The sequence below is a fragment of the Malaya genurostris genome, chromosome 2 (assembly GCF_030247185.1).
Source record: "Malaya genurostris strain Urasoe2022 chromosome 2, Malgen_1.1, whole genome shotgun sequence".
NCBI lineage: Eukaryota > Metazoa > Arthropoda > Insecta > Diptera > Culicidae > Malaya > Malaya genurostris.
In genome coordinates, this window is record NC_080571.1 from 113,364,533 (window position 1) to 113,382,992 (window position 18,460).

The window sequence follows — 18,460 nt, forward strand, 5'->3', positions numbered from 1 at the left end:
TATCAATTCAAGAATCGAAATAATAGCAGGTTTATAAGATATTTAAGCTGTCCGGTTAAACCACGTGTCCGGTCTAGCCCCTGTCTTCCCTAATAATTTATTAAGTTTCGGGGTGGGGTTTTCCTAAATAGGTTCTGAAAATATTGTTTAATCAATTATCAACAAAAATGACTTTCTACAAAGTTAGAACTGACACGCTGATGCCGGCAGAAAATAGCACATCGAAATACTAGTATCTGTGTGTGCGTGTTACTATTTCGTGACATTTGTGGCAAAATAGTAAAGATTTTTTAATACAGTGGAATGAATTGGAATTTCTTTTCTTTTAAAGCGATTCATTATACTACATTATTTGGTGTAAAACACTAGAAGTAGACACATTAGAATTAGACAATTACACAACTTTTGGCATCTAAATGTCAATCTTTCATTTTATTCAGCTTTACACTAATAAGTACTTACATGTATAAAACCAATATTCAAATAAGCTCTCCTACTCTGGCGATCTCATCAATGACGAATAGCATTGACTCGTGGGATGGTCGCGGGTGACAGGTGACCACCATGCGGAAAAAGTTTCCAAAATTTTTGTTAGGCAGTGGAACAAATCCAATAAGTAGTGATCCTCGTTTAACCATATTTTCCTTTATCAGTGCAGTTATCTGGGTAAAAAAAATAGAAGGAACGATTAGAATTTGAATATCTTCCATTTAAATACATAAAAGCGTTTTTGATTTTTATACCAGTATTATACACCAAAATTTAATGTAGTGGTACAACACCAATATAATAATCGAGAAGGCTGTAAATTACTTCATAAATCCTAGTCCACCAGGATGCATCTTGTTGATTCTCGGCAACTCGCATATTCGATGGTATATAACAAAAACTAACGTTAGTGTACTGATGTTCTTCTATAACCAACCGAAAACCTTGCCGAGATTTTATCTGTTCTGTGAAGTAATGTGAACAATCGAAAGCATTATCCACCAACTGGGCCAAGCCGTTCGTCCCGCGAGCCTTGAACATGAGCCATATCTTGAAAGCATCTACCTTCCTGCCACATTGAACACTCTTATCTCCAGTGTCGTACGATACATCATAAAACTTATCCTGCTGAAAGAGATAGTCCGCATTGGCAGCGTTGCACTGATGGAGAAGTCCTTTATGCTTCAGTAGAAAGATTGAACATTGCAATGTTCAATCTTTCTACTGGAATTTACCGTAATAATTGAAAGAGAAAGTAAACACAGAGAAACTCGCTTTTGCACTTAGGACCTTTTCTCGTGTTTGTCTTCAAATGTCAAATTCGTGCGCGCCAAAATAGCAGCACTGCACACCCATCCAGTAAACCAAGAGAAACTGTCATTTGCACTTGGGACCTTTTCTAATGTTCATCGAAAATAATCTCCCCTGCTTCTATTTATGAGACTCGATGCGGACTCGTCTGAGTGCGCCATGCTCGCAAAAAAGAATGTTGCCAAGGATTTGTTCGGGAAATGTGAAAGCTGGATATCTTGTTAATATGATGCCTTTGCCTATATGCAGACCACAATGGATTTTCCAAATAACTGCACAATTTTTTTCCCTTCTTTCGGCTTCCATGTTGATCGTTTACAAAGTACAGTCGATTTGCGGAATGTCAAAAATCATACGTGAAGCTGACAAAATTCTCGACACGTGGGCTCCAAGAACTTCCAAATTCGTCCACCAGGAGCGCCACAATATGAACAAAAGTTTGTTCCAATTCTAAATGAAGCAAGCTTTATGTAGTTTTTATACGAGTCTGAGGTTGTTGAAATCGGTTCAGTCACCTCCCAGGAAGTTGAGTGTCCAGAAAAATCATTCAAAGATGCACACAGACATTTTCCGAAGTCGAGCTGAGTCGAATGGTATATAACACTAGCGGTTTCCGGAATAAACGAGAATGGCAAAATGATAAAATTATTGCGTTTAAAAATTGATAATATGATGCCTCTGGTTATAGGCCTTCAAAACCTTACTATTACTTATTTATTTTTGTCGCTTATATAAATTTATTGTCCATTTCTTTTTCGAAGTTAGAATTATTTCAGCGTAATACTGAAATCTATGACAATCTTTTTCATATTGAACGCAACTACTGCTTTGTTCCTAATCTTTTTATATCGCATCACATATATTATATCAGGTGTACAACTTTCTTCTGCCGTTTTTTTTTCAAAAATTAATAGCTTTATTGCGAAAAAGTGCTTACAGATGTATTATTCAAAGTATTGTCCGTCGCTAGCGACAACTTTCTCCCATCTTTCCGGCAATTTTCGGATCCCGGCTCGAAAACAGGAGTCCTCTTTTGACGCTATCCATGAAGCAATGCATTTTTCCAACTCTTCGAAGAATTGAAAATGTTGATCTGTCAGGCCGTGTGCCATCGAACGGAATAGGTGGAAGTCAGAAGGGGCGACATCTGGGGAATACGGCGGTTGGGGCAAGACTTCCCATTTCAGCGTTTCCAGGTACTTATTGACCACTTTTGCGACGTGAGGCCGAGCATTGTCGTGTTGGAGGATGACTTTGTCATATCGCTCTTGATATTGTGGCCGCTTTTCTTTTAGCGCGCGACTAAGGCGCATCAGTTGCGTTCGGTAGCGATCACCTGTGATGGTTTCACCCGGTTTTAAGAGCTCGTAGTGAATCACACCGAGCTGATCCCACCAAATACAAATCATAGCCTTAGCGCCGTTGATATTCGGTTTTGTCTTCGACGAAGTAGCATGCCCGGGCTTTCCCCATGATTTTCTGCGTTTATCGTATCGAGCCCACTTTTCATCACCGGTTACGATTCGATGTAAAAACCCCTTACGATTTTGTCTTTGAAGCAGTTGCTCACATACAAATAGACGGCGCTCGATGTCCCTCGGTTTCAAGTCATACGGCACCCAGTTTCCTTCTTTCTGAATCATGCCCGGGGCCTTGAGACGTTTTGAAATGGCTTGCTGACTCACTTCCAACGATTCGGCAAGCTCTTCTTGGGTTTAGCACGAATCTTCATCAAGCATTGATTCTAGTTGTTCATCTTTGAAGATTTTTTTCTCTTCCACCATCATGTTTGTCTTCGACATCGAAATCACCATTTTTAAAACGTTGAAACAACTTCCGACACGTTCTTTTATTCAGAGCAGCACCGTAGGTTTCTGAGAGCATTAGATGCACTTCAGCTGTATTTTTCTCGAATTGTAACAGAAAAGTAAAACTTCCCGCAAATGGCGAGAATTGGGCACATAAACAGACATTTTCGAGCGTGAATAATACGAAAACAAGAACAACTGTCACTGAAACGGCAATGACAATTCGTTAGGCACTGTACACACTCACTTTAAAGGCATTATCATCTATGCATTTTGACCAGTCTCCGCCGGTACAGCCACCTATCGGAAAACGGCGGAAGCAAAGTTGTACACCTGATAATAGTTCATGCATTGGGAATATACAGGGTTTAAAGTGGAAGCATCGGCAAATCAATAACTTTTGCCAGAATTATCAGATCGGCTAATGACCTACCGCGTTGGAAGCGTCATTCCAAGACAAGTTTACAGTGGAACAGTACACACCAACAGAACGCGCTAAAACTGTTTGGCTTTACATTCCAAATAATTTATCATTTGTGAAAATCAAGCGTGCGTTCCGTTCCAAAAATAAAGTTAAAAGTGCTCCCGGTGATCATATAAGAAGGTTCTATGTCACTGAAAACCTTCAATTAATTGAGGAACAGCCTCTTAAACATCGAAAAGATATAGTTTAGTGTGGTGTTTGTGCGGATATGGTGGTTGGTCCTTATTTTTTCCAAGTCGATGATGGAACAACGTTTATGGCGATCGTTTTTATGGCGATCGTTTTTTAACCATGATAAATGATTTTGTAATGCCCGTTGTTCGTGAAAATGGTTTGAGTAGCTACTAGTTTCAATAGGATGCAACACAGAGATGTCTATCTCCTCTGTGTGACGAAGAGCAAGCAAAATTTCTCCCCTCGCACTGACAACTTCAACGAGAGCTCTTCTCTTTCACATTTATACACCACTGTTGTGTAAAGTGTACACGCATCATGAGTGCGTTTGTTTATTTCCTTTTACCTCTTCCACTGAATCGCACCAAAGTGCTAGAGCATTAGCTAATAAATTCTCTGAGGTGGATGCAGATACTTTCACAGAGGTGTACACGCCGGTGAGCACTCTGCTGTATGGTTTGCGTAGATGAAGCGTGGACACGCAAAATCAGCAAAATAAAACAATTTATCGTAAAATTTTCGGTTTTCCTTGCAAATTTTTCATAGCAAGGCCAGATCTACTCTCTATTAATTGAAGTTCACAGAAGTGTTCGCTCAACATCACGCGCCAGTGGTCACTTGGGTGTATTTAGACGAGAGCGCGTGTGAGCGATTCATGCGAAGAGAATGTGTTTCACTCGCGCCAGCTGCTTTAACCACAAACACACACTCAAATGCTGTCTATTCGACACTGAGAAGAAGTGCGCTTTCCGCTTTGTGCGGTGCTTCGTTTTTTTCATCCTCGGTGTGGCAAAAATCTGACTCTAGCGTGTATCTCTCTGGTGAAATGCCATCTCTGGTGCAACATGTCATACACCTCGACTAACAATCGATTTGTTACGACCATTGTTGCCCGGACGAGTCATATCGGAAAACTGTGATTTTGATTGGCCCCGAGTTCACCCAATTTGACGCAACCAGACTTTTTTTGTAGAGGTATTTGAAATCCAAGGCTGATAAGCCAAGAACCATAGCTCAACTCAATGATAACATACGATTGGCCAAAACTATGGGAAACGTCGAAAAAGGGTGCATTTTGTACTCAAGGCCAAAGGCCTTGAACCAAAATAAAATATAATCGAAATGAAAATAAATAAAAATGTTTTCTTTATATATTTCGCTCGAAAACAAATGTTTCCGCTTTAAATGGCCCACCCTGTAATTACACTCTATTCCGAAAATTACATAGTTTCAACGGAAAACGACTCACAAGTTTGAGAAAACATGATCCACAGATTGACTTGGAATTAGTATCATATTGAATTTGAGACAACACTACACGCACTTGCTAACAGTAAAAAAGTTGTCCATGAAAATGATTCGTGGCACCCAAAAAAACTACTTCGCGAATCTACGGACCACAGGTGAAAAATAACCGCTATAAAATTTCGACAACTTCATTATGTGGAGATTTGAAAAAGGAAAGGTTTGTGCGACCGAGTCATTTTTATTGCTTTCCACAGGCGCGTACCCAGAAATTAATTTCGGGAATGATTTCATAACATAGGGGAAACCTGGACATATTTTAGAAAACGAAAAAAAACATCCATAAAAACTGGGTTTTTACCCAAATCATCTCTACCTCGTAATCGCTAAGCGCGTTTACAATATCAATTCAAGAATCGAAATAATAGCAGGTTTATAAGATATTTAAGCTGTCCGGTTAAACCACGTGTCCGGTCTAGCCCCTGTCTTCCCTAATAATTTATTAAGTTTCGGGGTGGGGTTTTCCTAAATAGGTTCTGAAAATATTGTTTAATCAATTATCAACAAAAATGACTTTCTACAGAGTTAGAACTGACACGCTGATGCCGGCAGAAAATAGCACATCGAAATACTAGTATCTGTGTGTGCGTGTTACTATTTCGTGACATTTGTGGCAAAATAGTAAAGATTTTTTAATACAGTGGAATGAATTGGAATTTCTTTTCTTTTAAAGCGATTCATTATACTACATTATTTGGTGTAAAACACTAGAAGTAGACACATTAGAATTAGACAATTACACAACTTTTGGCATCTAAATGTCAATCTTTCATTTTATTCAGCTTTACACTAATAAGTACGTACATGTATAAAACCAATATTCAAATAAGCTCTCCTACTCTGGCGATCTCATCAATGACGAATAGCATTGACTCGTGGGATGGTCGCGGGTGACAGGTGACCACCATGCGGAAAAAGTTTCCAATATTTTTGTTAGGCAGTGGAACAAATCCAATAAGTAGTGATCCTCGTTTAACCATATTTTCCTTTATCAGTGCAGTTATCTGGGTAAAAATAAATAGAAGGAACGATTAGAATTTGAATATCTTCCATTTAAATACATAAAAGCGTTTTTGATTTTTATACCAGTATTATACACCAAAATTTAATGTAGTGGTACAACACCAATATAATAATCGAGAAGGCTGTAAATTACTTCATAAATCCTAGTCCACCAGGATGCATCTTGTTGATTCTCGGCAACTCGCATATTCGATGGTATATACCAAAAACTAACGTTAGTGTACTGATGTTCTTCTATAACCAACCGAAAACCTTGCCGAGATTTTATCTGTTCTGTGAAGTAATGTGAACAATCGAAAGCATTATCCACCAACTGGGCCAAGCCGTTCGTCCCGCGAGCCTTGAACATGAGCCATATCTTGAAAGCATCTACCTTCCTGCCACATTGAACACTCTTATCTCCAGTGTCGTACGATACATCATAAAACTTATCCTGCTGAAAGAGATAGTCCGCATTGGCAGCGTTGCACTGATGGAGAAGTCCTTTATGCTTCAGTAGAAAGATTGAACATTGCAATGGAGCTCCTAGTGTTTTGTGAGGGTTCCAGGAAATTGAGTCCGCTTGTTCGACACCAGCCAACAGATGGGAGTGATTAGGCGACAGAATTGCGGTGCCTCCTAGACAGCAATCTACGTGCATCCAGAGTTTGTATTTTTGGCAAATGGCGGCGATCGCGTTAAACGGATCGAATGCCCCGAGAACGGTGGTTCCCCCGGTCGCATTAACAAAGAAAGGCTTTCGTCCTGAACCCAACACAGTCTGGATAGATTTTTCCAACTCCTCGGGAATCATTTTTCCTCGGGCATCCGTTGGAACGAGAACGAGATTGTCAATTCCTATACCCAACCAGTTGACGGCCTTCTTTATACTGTAATGAGCCTAAAAGGAAATTTTTAGTATTATTGCTAAACAGATATTTTTTAATGATTATGAGTGAGTGATGAAAAATAATTTGGGAACTCGTACTTATATTCATTTTGATAGACCGATCTATGTAATTGCGTGTTGAGGTTATAATTGATGAGCAGAGCTTAACTTGATTTAATTTTCAGACAGAGAATTGTTGAGAATTGTTACTGTCGACGAAATCCGAAAATATCTGTTTTTGTATGTATGTGAGTTCATTTTTCGAAGATTTTTCTGAACCGATTTCAACAAGCCTAAGCTCAACAAGCCTATTCTTCTCTTGAATTGTGAATCAAATTCGACGATTCGAAGATACTATGGTATAAGTGACGTAACCGACGAAACACACATTTTTCTCTCTGAACTCCGTTTTCTCGGAGATGGCCAAACAGATTTCAACAAGCTGAAGCTAGTCTGAAAGTTACTATTAGTTTATTGCACACGTTTGATAATCAAATGGCTATTACTTCTGGTTCCGGAGATATAACGATATAAGTGACGTAGCCGATAGAACGTTCGTTGTTTACTGCTCGATTATGTCGGTTATGGACGTACCAGTTTTAACATTTTTAGGCTCATTCGAGACTAATATTGGGTTGTGGATTAAGTTCGAAGATTATATGGCTGAAACCTTAGCTTTCGATGATAAGTGACGCAACCGACAAAATGAATTATTTTTTATCCGTACAACTATTTCATAAAGTAACCAATGATCAAGTTCAATTGTATTATTACTGATACTTTTGATTCGCGGAATGTTGCGGAAGATGTGACGTAAGCACTAAAGCACACTTTTGTGAACTACCCGATTCAATCGGAATAAATTGCGAAAAGCATTACCGCAACGCTAGATGGATTAAGAAGAGGTATTTTCTTCGCTCAATTTGCTGGAAGATGCACGGAACGACCGGAATTAGCTCTGCGCCTAATTCGTATTACAGTTTTTGAATTAGTTGATTTTAACACCAAAATTTCCAAAATAACTATGAAATTCGTTAAAACTGAAAATTTATTTTGCTGAAAAAAACTCTTATTTTCAGAGAATGTGTATTCTGGACACAAACCAGCAATATTTCAATCCAACACGAAACACTCCTTGACAACTAATTTTGTTATAAAAATCAGAAAATTTATTTCTATTTATCTATCACCATCATTGCTGAAGGAAAGCACAAAGAAAACAAAAATTAAATTGGTTTTATTAGCCAAAAACTCATGAGAAGTGTCAAAGCAAAACAATTCATTAAAATGCTTAAAAGGACAGTCTTGTTGAAACTGTTAGCAAATTGTTTTGATGTTTTTCGCTTGTGTTACGATATATCCATACATAAATTTCTGAACCGATAAGTAAAAATGACGTAAACTCTTAGTTGAATGTGTATTTATTCAGAATTTGTGCGCATTTGAAGCGATTGTGCATAATAATGTTTTTACGTGGAACAGTCGAATGAAGAAAACAGCGATTTAGAAGAAAAATTTTCAAAAAGAAGTTTATGTTTCATTTATGCCTATTTCTCCAATACAACATCGTATTTATACCTGCCAATATAGAAAAGACAACCGCGACTGAAATTTTTGTCGGTAGTAGTGTGCCATCTAGTGACTAGTAGTCATTATGGTGTTAACGTTTTTTTTCGGTGACAGTGCGCCACATAGCTGCAAATTTCAGAAGCCAATTCAACCATTTATGTTGGTTGAAAACAACGTTTTATTTCTCACAATTCAACTAAAAAATTAGTTGAATGGAAATGAAGTGTGCCTTAGCTAAGAAATGACAGCACGTTTAATTGATTAATTCAACCAAAAAATAGCCGTTTCAACAAATATTTTAATATTATTAAGGGAATGAGAATTAAAAAATCTAAATTAGCAAAAGTTAGATGTCTCGAAAAATTAATAACTAAAATCAGAAAATCAACTAATTTTTTCGCCAAAATGCTGATTTCGGTCTTTCCGTGTGGCTAAACCGATTTCAACAAACTTTGGTTCGTTTTATAGCCACTATGAGATCATTGGTCGAGTTTGATGATTAAATGGCGAGTATTTTCGGTTCCGGAGATATAATGGCTTAAGTGGCATTCTGTAGGCTCAATTTCCAGAAGATTAGTAAAAGTTAATTTATAAACTTAGGCTATTTTAAAATCTATTATGAGGTCATAGATAAAGTTAAGAAAGGTTATGGTAAACATTCCCGGTTAGGAACATATAATCTTATAGACGACGTGACCTACAAATCACTGTTTTGTTAATCAATCTCCGAGGAGAGTGAGTGAATTCTATTTTGGAGTATTCACTATTTCCGGTGCTTCCGGAATCGGAAATCGGGAACCAGGATAGCCTGAATAGTATTGATTGGTCGTCTTCTGCCTATGTCTATCGATTCAAATAGTTTTAAGCCCAGTTTGGAAAATTCACGTTTTTCACTTCGCCGCTTTAAGTGACAGTATAAACTTTTTAACACTCTTCACTCCGTAATGCCGGAACCTGAAGTCAGATCCAAATAAAATTCAACTATTTCACAAGACCTTGCGTTTGAACCTAAGTTTGTGAAAATTGGTTTTGTGTCGAATTGATTTTTTCATCAATGCAAACTGAATGGTTTGTCATATTGAAGCCGTGAGCGAAGTTACAGGTAAATCAGGCTGTGGCTTGTCTGATGAATTCTAGAACACGGATTCCGGATGAAGTTCGGTGACAATGGCACAAGACACGATTCACGCGTGATCTGTTAAAAACAGTGTTGCCGAAAAGACACCAGCAAAAAATTACCCTGTGGTACTTTTCTGGTAACTGTTATGATCCCGAAAAAGCGCACTTTTTCTATGTTGTACAACATATCTTTAAGTTATTGCGAATAACAACTGTGGCACTCGTCATATAATATGATAAATCTTGCTTGTTCGACAATTTGCTGGAAAGTAATTGAATATGCAATTACATGAGCTGAGTTTAAAATGTTTTACGAATGTTCATAAGCACTTGAAAAATCAATTGGAAACTATCTAAAATACTAACCAGAAACGAAATTACGTTTACGACCGCATAAAGAATCGATTGGTAAACTTATTTAAAAAAAAAATCATATAGTTGCATCTGCTTTGCTTAAACCGATTGTGCAACTTCTATGAAAACTCATGCCTCAATCACATTTCAAATGCAGCTATTAAATCGGCGAAACAACAATTATGAAACCTAAGGTAATTACCATGTAATGTAAACAAGAATAGAATTGATACTTACAACAACATAACAATACTAATTTCTTATGAATAAGTTTCACATTTGATTGTCAAAACAACTTCTCCATTCACGAACATGAATTATGAAAAATTTTCTATATATGAGTGAATGATAATTCTAAATGTTGTATTAATCATTCGTCTATTTGTGAATTGTAAATTGTCAACAAACTGAATTTTTATGATGAAACATGTATTTGTACATCTAAGATTTCTAAGCGTTTTTGAACAAATGTGTTTTGATGGTTGTACACAAACTTGTGTAAAAAATAGGCTATTCTTTTTAATGAGAATCATCGGAATCATGCATAAGATAATATTCATACATTCTTACAATTTTTTAGATTATTTTATTCAAGTTGATATTTAAATGAACCTGAAAAATCTAAGAAAGATTTTTTAATTTCCAATACCAATATGGCATTGGTCGTAATAGTGTGTTGAATTAATAAAAGTTAATACAATGTAATAATGATGCTTTTGTTTGTCATTAATCTTAACGGGTCCTACTTTTGTGATACGCACTGTAGGTTTTGATTTTGATCAGCCCTCGTACTGGAGTTCCACAAACAAGTTGTTCAAGCGGTAATCAATACCTACGAAACTTTAATGAACTAAACTTTTCGTTCAATATCTTTCAGAAGTGATGTCTGATGTCTCATGTCAGTCATATCGCTCAATTTATAGAGATAAATCTAGCGCTAGCTCTCGTAAGTTGCTTGTTTTGAATGTTTTGATTTTTTTTTCTAAAAATGGAAAAAGCAATTGACACCGACATAAAAATCTATGCAGACTCAGCAGAAAAATACTGTGTACAGGAGGATTCTCATTCAATCTGTCTTATCATTTCTTTTATCTTGCGGAAAGCATCATTGCATTCATTAACTGAAGTTTTTTACGAATACGTATCGCACAAAAAAACGCGTAACTTTTGAAATTCGTGTGAACTCGAAAATCCACGTTAAAAAAAGAGAAAAATGCCTTCAAAAAAATAATGAGACATCGAAATCTGGCGTTATCTCGACAAAAATTTGTTTGAAAAAAAAAACGTTTTTGGGACTTTTTTCATGTTGAATGCCTTAGAAGTGCATGAAACGACGAGATCTGGTGTAATCTCGAATGAAATGTCGAGATCCGGTGCAATATGGAAAAATATTAAAAATTGTCAGAATAAAAAAACTTCGGGATTACACCAGATCTCGACGTTTCGTGCATTTCTATAATAAAACAAGAAAACCGCATAGCTTTGAAGATTCGCATTGAAAATCCGCGTTGCTTCGGACATCCATGTAACTTCGAAAATTCACGTAAAAAAGCCTGTATGTTTTTCTTCCCCAAGAAATTTAGTTCTCATTTCTGTGCTCCTCGTGCACTAGCTTTGTCAGAAGTTGCTTTGTTTATCTGTGCGTACAATAGATGAACCGATGAAATTGTTTATCTGGAAGCCAAAAACTATGATTCGATCAGCGTTAGACGATTAGTGCCCTGGTTGATATATACTATCACATTTCTACGTCCTACTGTCTAGGCAATTGTCACGGAAAAACTTAGATACCACAGACACTGGCGGTACACACTTAAAACCATTTCTTGAAATCGGCATAATAAAATGCCGAAACTGATCGGCAACACGTAAATTTGCTTATTGCTCAGTAATCAATACGCATGTTTCCGAACTTCGTTAAATGCATTCACTGATACTTCGGTAGAATGCTTCATTTTGCTGAAATTTGGCACAATTGCTTGCTGAATTTATTAGTAAACAACAAATATCAATGCCGATACCCAAAGCAAAGTCTTGGCATTACATTCCTTTTGTGGAATTTAACCTTTCTGTTTCAACAGACTTCGCAGTCGATTCTTAGCGTACAGAATCATTGCATGGCTAGTACTATGGATCCCACTGACACTATGAATCCTTCCAGGTCAGGGCTCGAACATACGACAACTGGCTTGTAAGACCAGCGTCCCATGCAGTGATGCCACTTTTTCCTGAGGTCAAATCCGTAGATTTGACTCCAAGTCTAATTATACTCGTACATGCTCCTTTGAGACGAGCTTGCCGTGAACTTATATGAGGAAAACTCACTAAATGTATCTAAAAAATGTTTAGAATGAAAATTAGTACGCTGAAATCAATAAATAAAAAAAACTACGTAAAATCATCAGCTTGGAATGCCAAGCGATAAAGAAAAAGTAATCCGTAGATGTTTGATAGTTTTTATAATTTGACATACAAAAAAATCTTGATAAATGATGCGACAATATTCAAGCATTTTCCGTACATATCTGGGAAAAATGCATTTTTTTGAAATAATGAAAAAATCCGTAGATTATCAAAGGTCCATCCGTAGATCCGTAGAAATGACAAAAATCCGTAAATCTACGGATAAATCCGTAGGGTTGGCATCGCTGGTCCCATGCATTGAACCGCCAACCCGGGACAACCCGCTTGTGAGAAATTCTGGCAACCGTCAGAAGGTTGGCTGCATTCCGGCAGCTGTCAATATTGTCCAGGCGAAATTAGGTCATTAGCTCGCCGCACGTGTCTTGTTTATTTCTCTCTTACTTCTTTCTTCTTTTTTTATTCGACATCATTTGATATTCGTCAATCCCGCATGTCCATACAAAAAATGAATCTTGAGACGAGGTAAATGAGTTTGAAATATGGGTATGTTTGGTAGTGAGAAAGCAATGTTATTGGCAATAAAATTTTCCATAATTAGTATTCATATATACATATATACACTAACTTATTGTCTTTCATATGTACTTTTTTTGAAAAAAAAAACCAAGACGCTAAAAATGTACATCCGATTCAAAACGGTTCTGCCGATCTTGTATGGCAAGAATCCGACAGAAACAGAACCGATAATAACCACTAGGCGAAATTCTCTGCCGGAAACGTTTGTTGCATTGTTGCCAGACTTATGCCGGAATTCTGGCAGAATTCCAGTGAAAATGGCTGGCTGTCATAGCCAGCCGTCTGGAGGGAAATCTACCCGCCGCATACAAGTGGGTATCAGCAGAGATGTTTGCCGAGATTTCGGAATATTCGCTAGCTGTTGACGAAATTCAGTACGACGGCTGCCATTTCTTGTCGCGTTACATATTTGCTTCACGGTAATTTTCTGGTGAAATTTTCTAGTGAAAAATTGAAAGTTTAGAAACAGTTATAAAGGAATACGTAGGAATCTACGATCTATTCTGTAAGTACGATTGCAACATATTCTTTTTGCCTTTCTCATATAGAAAGGTTATGCAATCACTGTGAAAACCGACTTTTGAACCGAGGCCCGGAGGGCCGAGTGTCATATACCATTCGACTCAGTTCGTCGAGATCACAAAATGTCTGCGTGTATGTGACAAATAATGTCACTCAATTTTCTCAGAGATGGCTGAATCGATTTTCACAAACTTGAATTCAAATGAAAGGTCTTGAGGTCCCATACAAAGTTCCTGAGTTTTATATGGATCCGACTTCCGGTTCCGGAATTACAGGGTGATATGCACAAAAAATGAAAAAAAAGTCACACACGTTTCTCAAAGATGGCTGAACCGATTTTCACAAACTTAGATTTAAATGAAAGGTCTTATCCCACTTCCGGTTCCGAAATTACAAGGAAATATGTGAAAATTTATGAAAAAATATGCAATCAATTTTCTCGGAAATTTGTTGACCAATTTTCACAAACTAAGAAGCAAATAAAAGGTCTTGAAATTCTTTGAAAAGTCCCCGAAAAGTTGATCCAGATCCGACTTCCGGTTCCGGTATTATTGTGAAAATTTTCAATTTCATGAGTATTTTTTTACAAGCGATGGCGAAACGAGGTGCACATTTTTATAAAACTTACTGCTAAATTGATCTAGTTGACGGATCTTATCAGTTAGTGATTATTTCAAACTACTTTTGGACTACTAGTCTTCGGTTTCTGCTTCCGAAAGCACCGGTAATAGTGAAGAAAATCTCCAAAAACGGAACTCCCTTCGATTTCTCAGCAACGGTTAAGCCGTTTTTCACGATTTAGGATTCAAATAAAGGCTCTCATTGTCTTTAAATATACTGTACAATTTCATCCTGATCCGACTTCCGGTTCCGAAATTATAGGACGATGAGTGTTAAAACATTCAAATTCAAAATGACGATGCAGGGGAACGGGTATAGCGTTATGGGTAAGTCGATGCCTTTCACGTTGCCCACCTGGGTGCGATTCCCAACCCCGCGCACATAGGGTCAGAAAATTTTTCTGGCCCGAAGAGGTGAATGACAACAATGTTAAAACCTCTATAATCGAAAAAAAAATGACGATGCAAAACTGGTACGCGACGGTACGTGCGGCTTTGCTCCATTCACAGCGTGCTTTGTTCAATTTCGTATAGCGTGCAGGGTTTCCACCTTAAAATTTATATTTTTCAGGTGAAAAATATGTAAATTTCTAATCCTTTTATTCAATTTTTATCTACTTGTTAGTGTTATTACAAGATCATGATAACGATGCTTTTTTATAAAAGTTCACTTATTGCCTTTCTTATATAGAAAGTTTATGCAATCACTTGAAAAATTGACTTGTGAAAATTGACCCAGAGGGCTAAGTGTTCTATATTATTTGACACAGTTCATCGAGCTGAGCGATTTATGTGGTTGTGTGTCAAATAATGTCACTCATAAAAAAATCTCGTAATCCTGTAGGTTGCTATTGAATTTTACACCGTCATTTAGAGCGACGAAGGGTAAAATTCTTCTAGATTTGGCTTAAAACTGATTCAATTTGTAGGTTATATTAGTTACTTACTAAACGAACCGACTTTGGTTATACTGGTTCCAAGTTCCTGGTTCCAGAAGTACCAGAAGTAGTAGTCAAAATGTTTAAAACGAGACTCATGTTAGTTTATACCCAAAAAAAGTTTCTTATTTTATTCAAAATTGAAAAAAAAATTCCTTCACAAAATCTTCTGGTGATATTTCTGGAAATATTAGTAATATGAGAAAGGCATCATTACACCACTAGGTGGATTAAAACAGGTTTTTATATACAAAGCAACTTCTATTACTTGTTTCTATTGTCGTGAAGTTATAATGGGATTTTTGAAAAAAAATATCGATATATAAAAACCTATTTTATTTTCATATTTCCAGCTCGACTAAAAGTGGCCGCATCCGGAAACGCTGCTGTTAGTAGTCATGTCTGGGGAATTTGGCGGAGGAGACTGCTCTTTAGTTTGAAGAGACGTAGTAATTCCCATGGGACCGGTCATACTGTCAGCATTTAATACTCTTTGCATGGTTTATACAGTATTCGGTATCAAATGCGTGCCTTACGACAACTTTAAAAAAAAATCTATACTGCTTGTTTTCAGGTTAGGGGCTTTAAGCACTACGGGCAACAAATTTGTAAGCCTCCTTTAAGTGTAAATAAAATGAATTTTTGATCCTAAACGGCGTGTTTATAATGTTGAGAAATCATGAACAAAATTAATCGGTTAACTATTCAGTTACTGATGCTTCGGTAATTTTTTTTTTATTTTTTACATTTCATTGCATTACTGAATATTTAGAGAAAGTTTCACTGAGCCAACAGTAAATCTTCCGCTGACGATTTCGGCAATATTTGACGTTTGTCAAATTTGAGGGTGGCGAGACGCTCGGTAATTTGAATGTTTGCCGAGATGATTGTCGATGACTCCCCTCTTAGAAAAAAACGTTCAACGGTGGTCCTTCATTGGTTCAATTCGTTGAATCATTGGTCCAATGAACGTCTAATCAATCGTTCAACGGAAGGCTAACACGGGACCTTCGTTTGCTGATTTTGAAATAGACCGTTGAACCGAATGCCATTTTTTTCGTTCAACAAACCCGGCAGACAGAGGTCCATTGTTGAGCCATTTTTTATATGAGAAGTTGGAGTCCCGTTGGACTAGTTTTACTGGACAATTTCCGAAGTTTTTCCACTTATTTCTTAAAACTAACGATTAGTACCTGTACAATACTTCTACTTCACGTAGAATAACAACTAATCTTCTTTCTATATGAAGGTAATACCTAATTTTAACAATATTTTTGCAAGAGAAAAAACATCAACAAACCGTTCCAGTAAACTGAATGAATATTTCGTGCAGTATGTCGTTCAACAAGCGCTCAACGACCAACAAAACAGAGCCGCCTGCTGAGAGGGTTTGTTGTGCGAATCTTGGCAATTTTTGCCGAGATTCAGCTAAAAAATTAAGTGTGTTAGCTTCTAAGGAAGCTGAAAACGGTATGAAAAATGTTTAGAAACAAACGGCAATTATATCGAAAACGTGGAATTAGATTTGTAGGAAGCCAAATATGCTAATAAAACCTTTTTGATTTTTGATTATTTTTTGACGAAACAGTTCTTACATTTCGAATTTGTCTCATAATTCATTGAGCAAAAAGAAAAATAGAATTCGTTCGACAAATAGTAACTCTCATTCATACGATGCTATTACCTCAGACTGGTAATACGATACTTCAGAGAATCAGTAAATCACAAAAATCTCTTCTGGCTAAATACTTACTTCTTCGGAAGTGAAAGCAACTAGCACGGGTTGATTGCTAAGTCCAGTACGTTTAACGTCCGGTAACGTTCGGAACCGGGCAGCAACCATGGCATACATATTGGACAGAGATCCTCCTGGAGCTAGTATTCCATCGCCGTCGATGAACCCGAACAACCGTAAGCATTTTTCAATGAGGGCATCCTCGATCAACGTGAATACCGGACCGACCTCAAACGTGTATCTGGAACGACAATGGGCAATTAATGGCAATCAGTGTTATCAACGGCAATAGCTTACTGGCTCGTGTTCAAGGCGTCGGTAATCCAACTACCGACTAAACCGTACGGGTCAACGCCGGCGAAAAGTTGATTGTGGAAATTACTATGACCCGTCTGAACCGAGTAATGCAGTACATCTTTGATTAACCGTTCGATTTCACTTTGCTCGCGTGGCTGCTGGTTATCTATTGTGAAGTCTATTAATTGCTGATGTGAACAATAGTGCGAAGTTAGTAAATACATAGTTAGAATTTTTTTTAATTTGACAATATCCGATTTTATTTTTTCGATACATATATTATGTTGAATATAGTATTATTTTGTAACACATTAATTTTCAAATCCGCTTTGAAAACCGCTGCTTAAATTTGTCACAAATGTAAGAAATCTTTATTCAGTTTTACACAGATGGTGATTACCTAATTTTCGATTACGTTTAGTTGTCCATCAAACCAAAACAATACTTATTTCAAACCGATATATCGTAAATTCAAACAAAATATGCTTGTTTTAAACTAGAACATGGTTGTTTTAAACAAATGTTGATTGTTAAAAAAAAACATTGATTGAATCAAACCAGAAATTAGTCTACCCGGAATTTAATTATTTTTAAAATACTTTTCTAGCGTGTAAAAGTTGAAAAAAGTAGCCAAAAACGTGATTGGTACGTCCATTTATTCAAATTAGCTTCAATTCCACAAATATTTAACTAAATTAATAAACCGATTGTACCCACTTTCAAGTCGCCCGGATACTCGAATCGAACCACCGGTTGTTCGTCACATGGTCTGATAATATGATGCTCTTCCAACAATGTTGTCACTCGAGATAATAGACTCCATTCGTCACTCATCACTTCGATTTTAGAACTTTCGTTGCAAAATTGATCTGCAATTCCAGTCAGCTTTACTTCGTATGCAGTTTTCCTACAACTGGTCTATCGTTGAAGTCTCTCAGGTAGCAGTACTTGGGTCAGCTTAGAATAATTCGAACTTGATTTCAGCACAACAACTAACGGGATCAGCTGTGGAAATGAACGCAACCGGCTTTGGCCATAGCGCGATGACGACTGGTTGAGAAAGCATGCGCGCATTGCTCAAAACGAGAGGAGCTTTGAGAATCATTATTTCGATGTGGCATTGCGGGGCAATATACCACGCAATTGATTTCTGCATGTAAAAGCTGTGACGGTATGGGAAAATGTTTTTAGTAGAACAAAATTTTATCCTTTTTCGATAGAATAAATATTTCGCTAGTCATGAATTTAGATGCCAGCATAAACAACGTTAAAAGAGCGTTTAGTGTCATTTATCCCAGTATTCATGGAATAAACTGAACTCCAGATTCATCATATCATTCAAGCTCAGCAAAAATGATCATTACAATTGAATTGGCGTTTGAGTCATTTATGTCTGCCTTACAGA

General features: G+C 37.1%; 2 protein-coding genes across 3 annotated transcripts; both read right to left on the reverse strand.

Annotated features, from left to right (window-relative positions):
• Positions 1-428: 428 nt before the first annotated feature.
• Positions 429-1,187, reverse strand: LOC131431366 (acidic amino acid decarboxylase GADL1-like). Its single transcript, XM_058597042.1, has 2 exons — positions 814-1,187; positions 429-662 (listed from the first exon to the last, which is right to left on the reverse strand). Exons 1-2 carry the CDS (start codon positions 1,027-1,029, stop codon positions 480-482), a joined length of 399 nt encoding a protein of 132 aa, XP_058453025.1. The 5' UTR covers positions 1,030-1,187; the 3' UTR covers positions 429-479.
• Positions 1,188-5,828: 4,641 nt separating this feature from the next.
• Positions 5,829-18,235, reverse strand: LOC131431365 (acidic amino acid decarboxylase GADL1-like). 2 transcript variants are annotated; one of them, XM_058597040.1, is made up of 5 exons: positions 17,773-18,235; positions 17,056-17,243; positions 16,777-16,999; positions 6,227-6,973; positions 5,829-6,074 (listed from the first exon to the last, which is right to left on the reverse strand). In XM_058597040.1, exons 1-5 carry the CDS (start codon positions 17,887-17,889, stop codon positions 5,892-5,894), a joined length of 1,458 nt encoding a protein of 485 aa, XP_058453023.1. In that variant the 5' UTR covers positions 17,890-18,235; the 3' UTR covers positions 5,829-5,891. The 2 variants fall into 2 exon arrangements, with proteins under 2 accessions (XP_058453023.1, XP_058453024.1); XM_058597041.1 differs by having other exon boundaries at positions 17,056-17,233; positions 17,773-17,833.
• Positions 18,236-18,460: the final 225 nt, after the last annotated feature.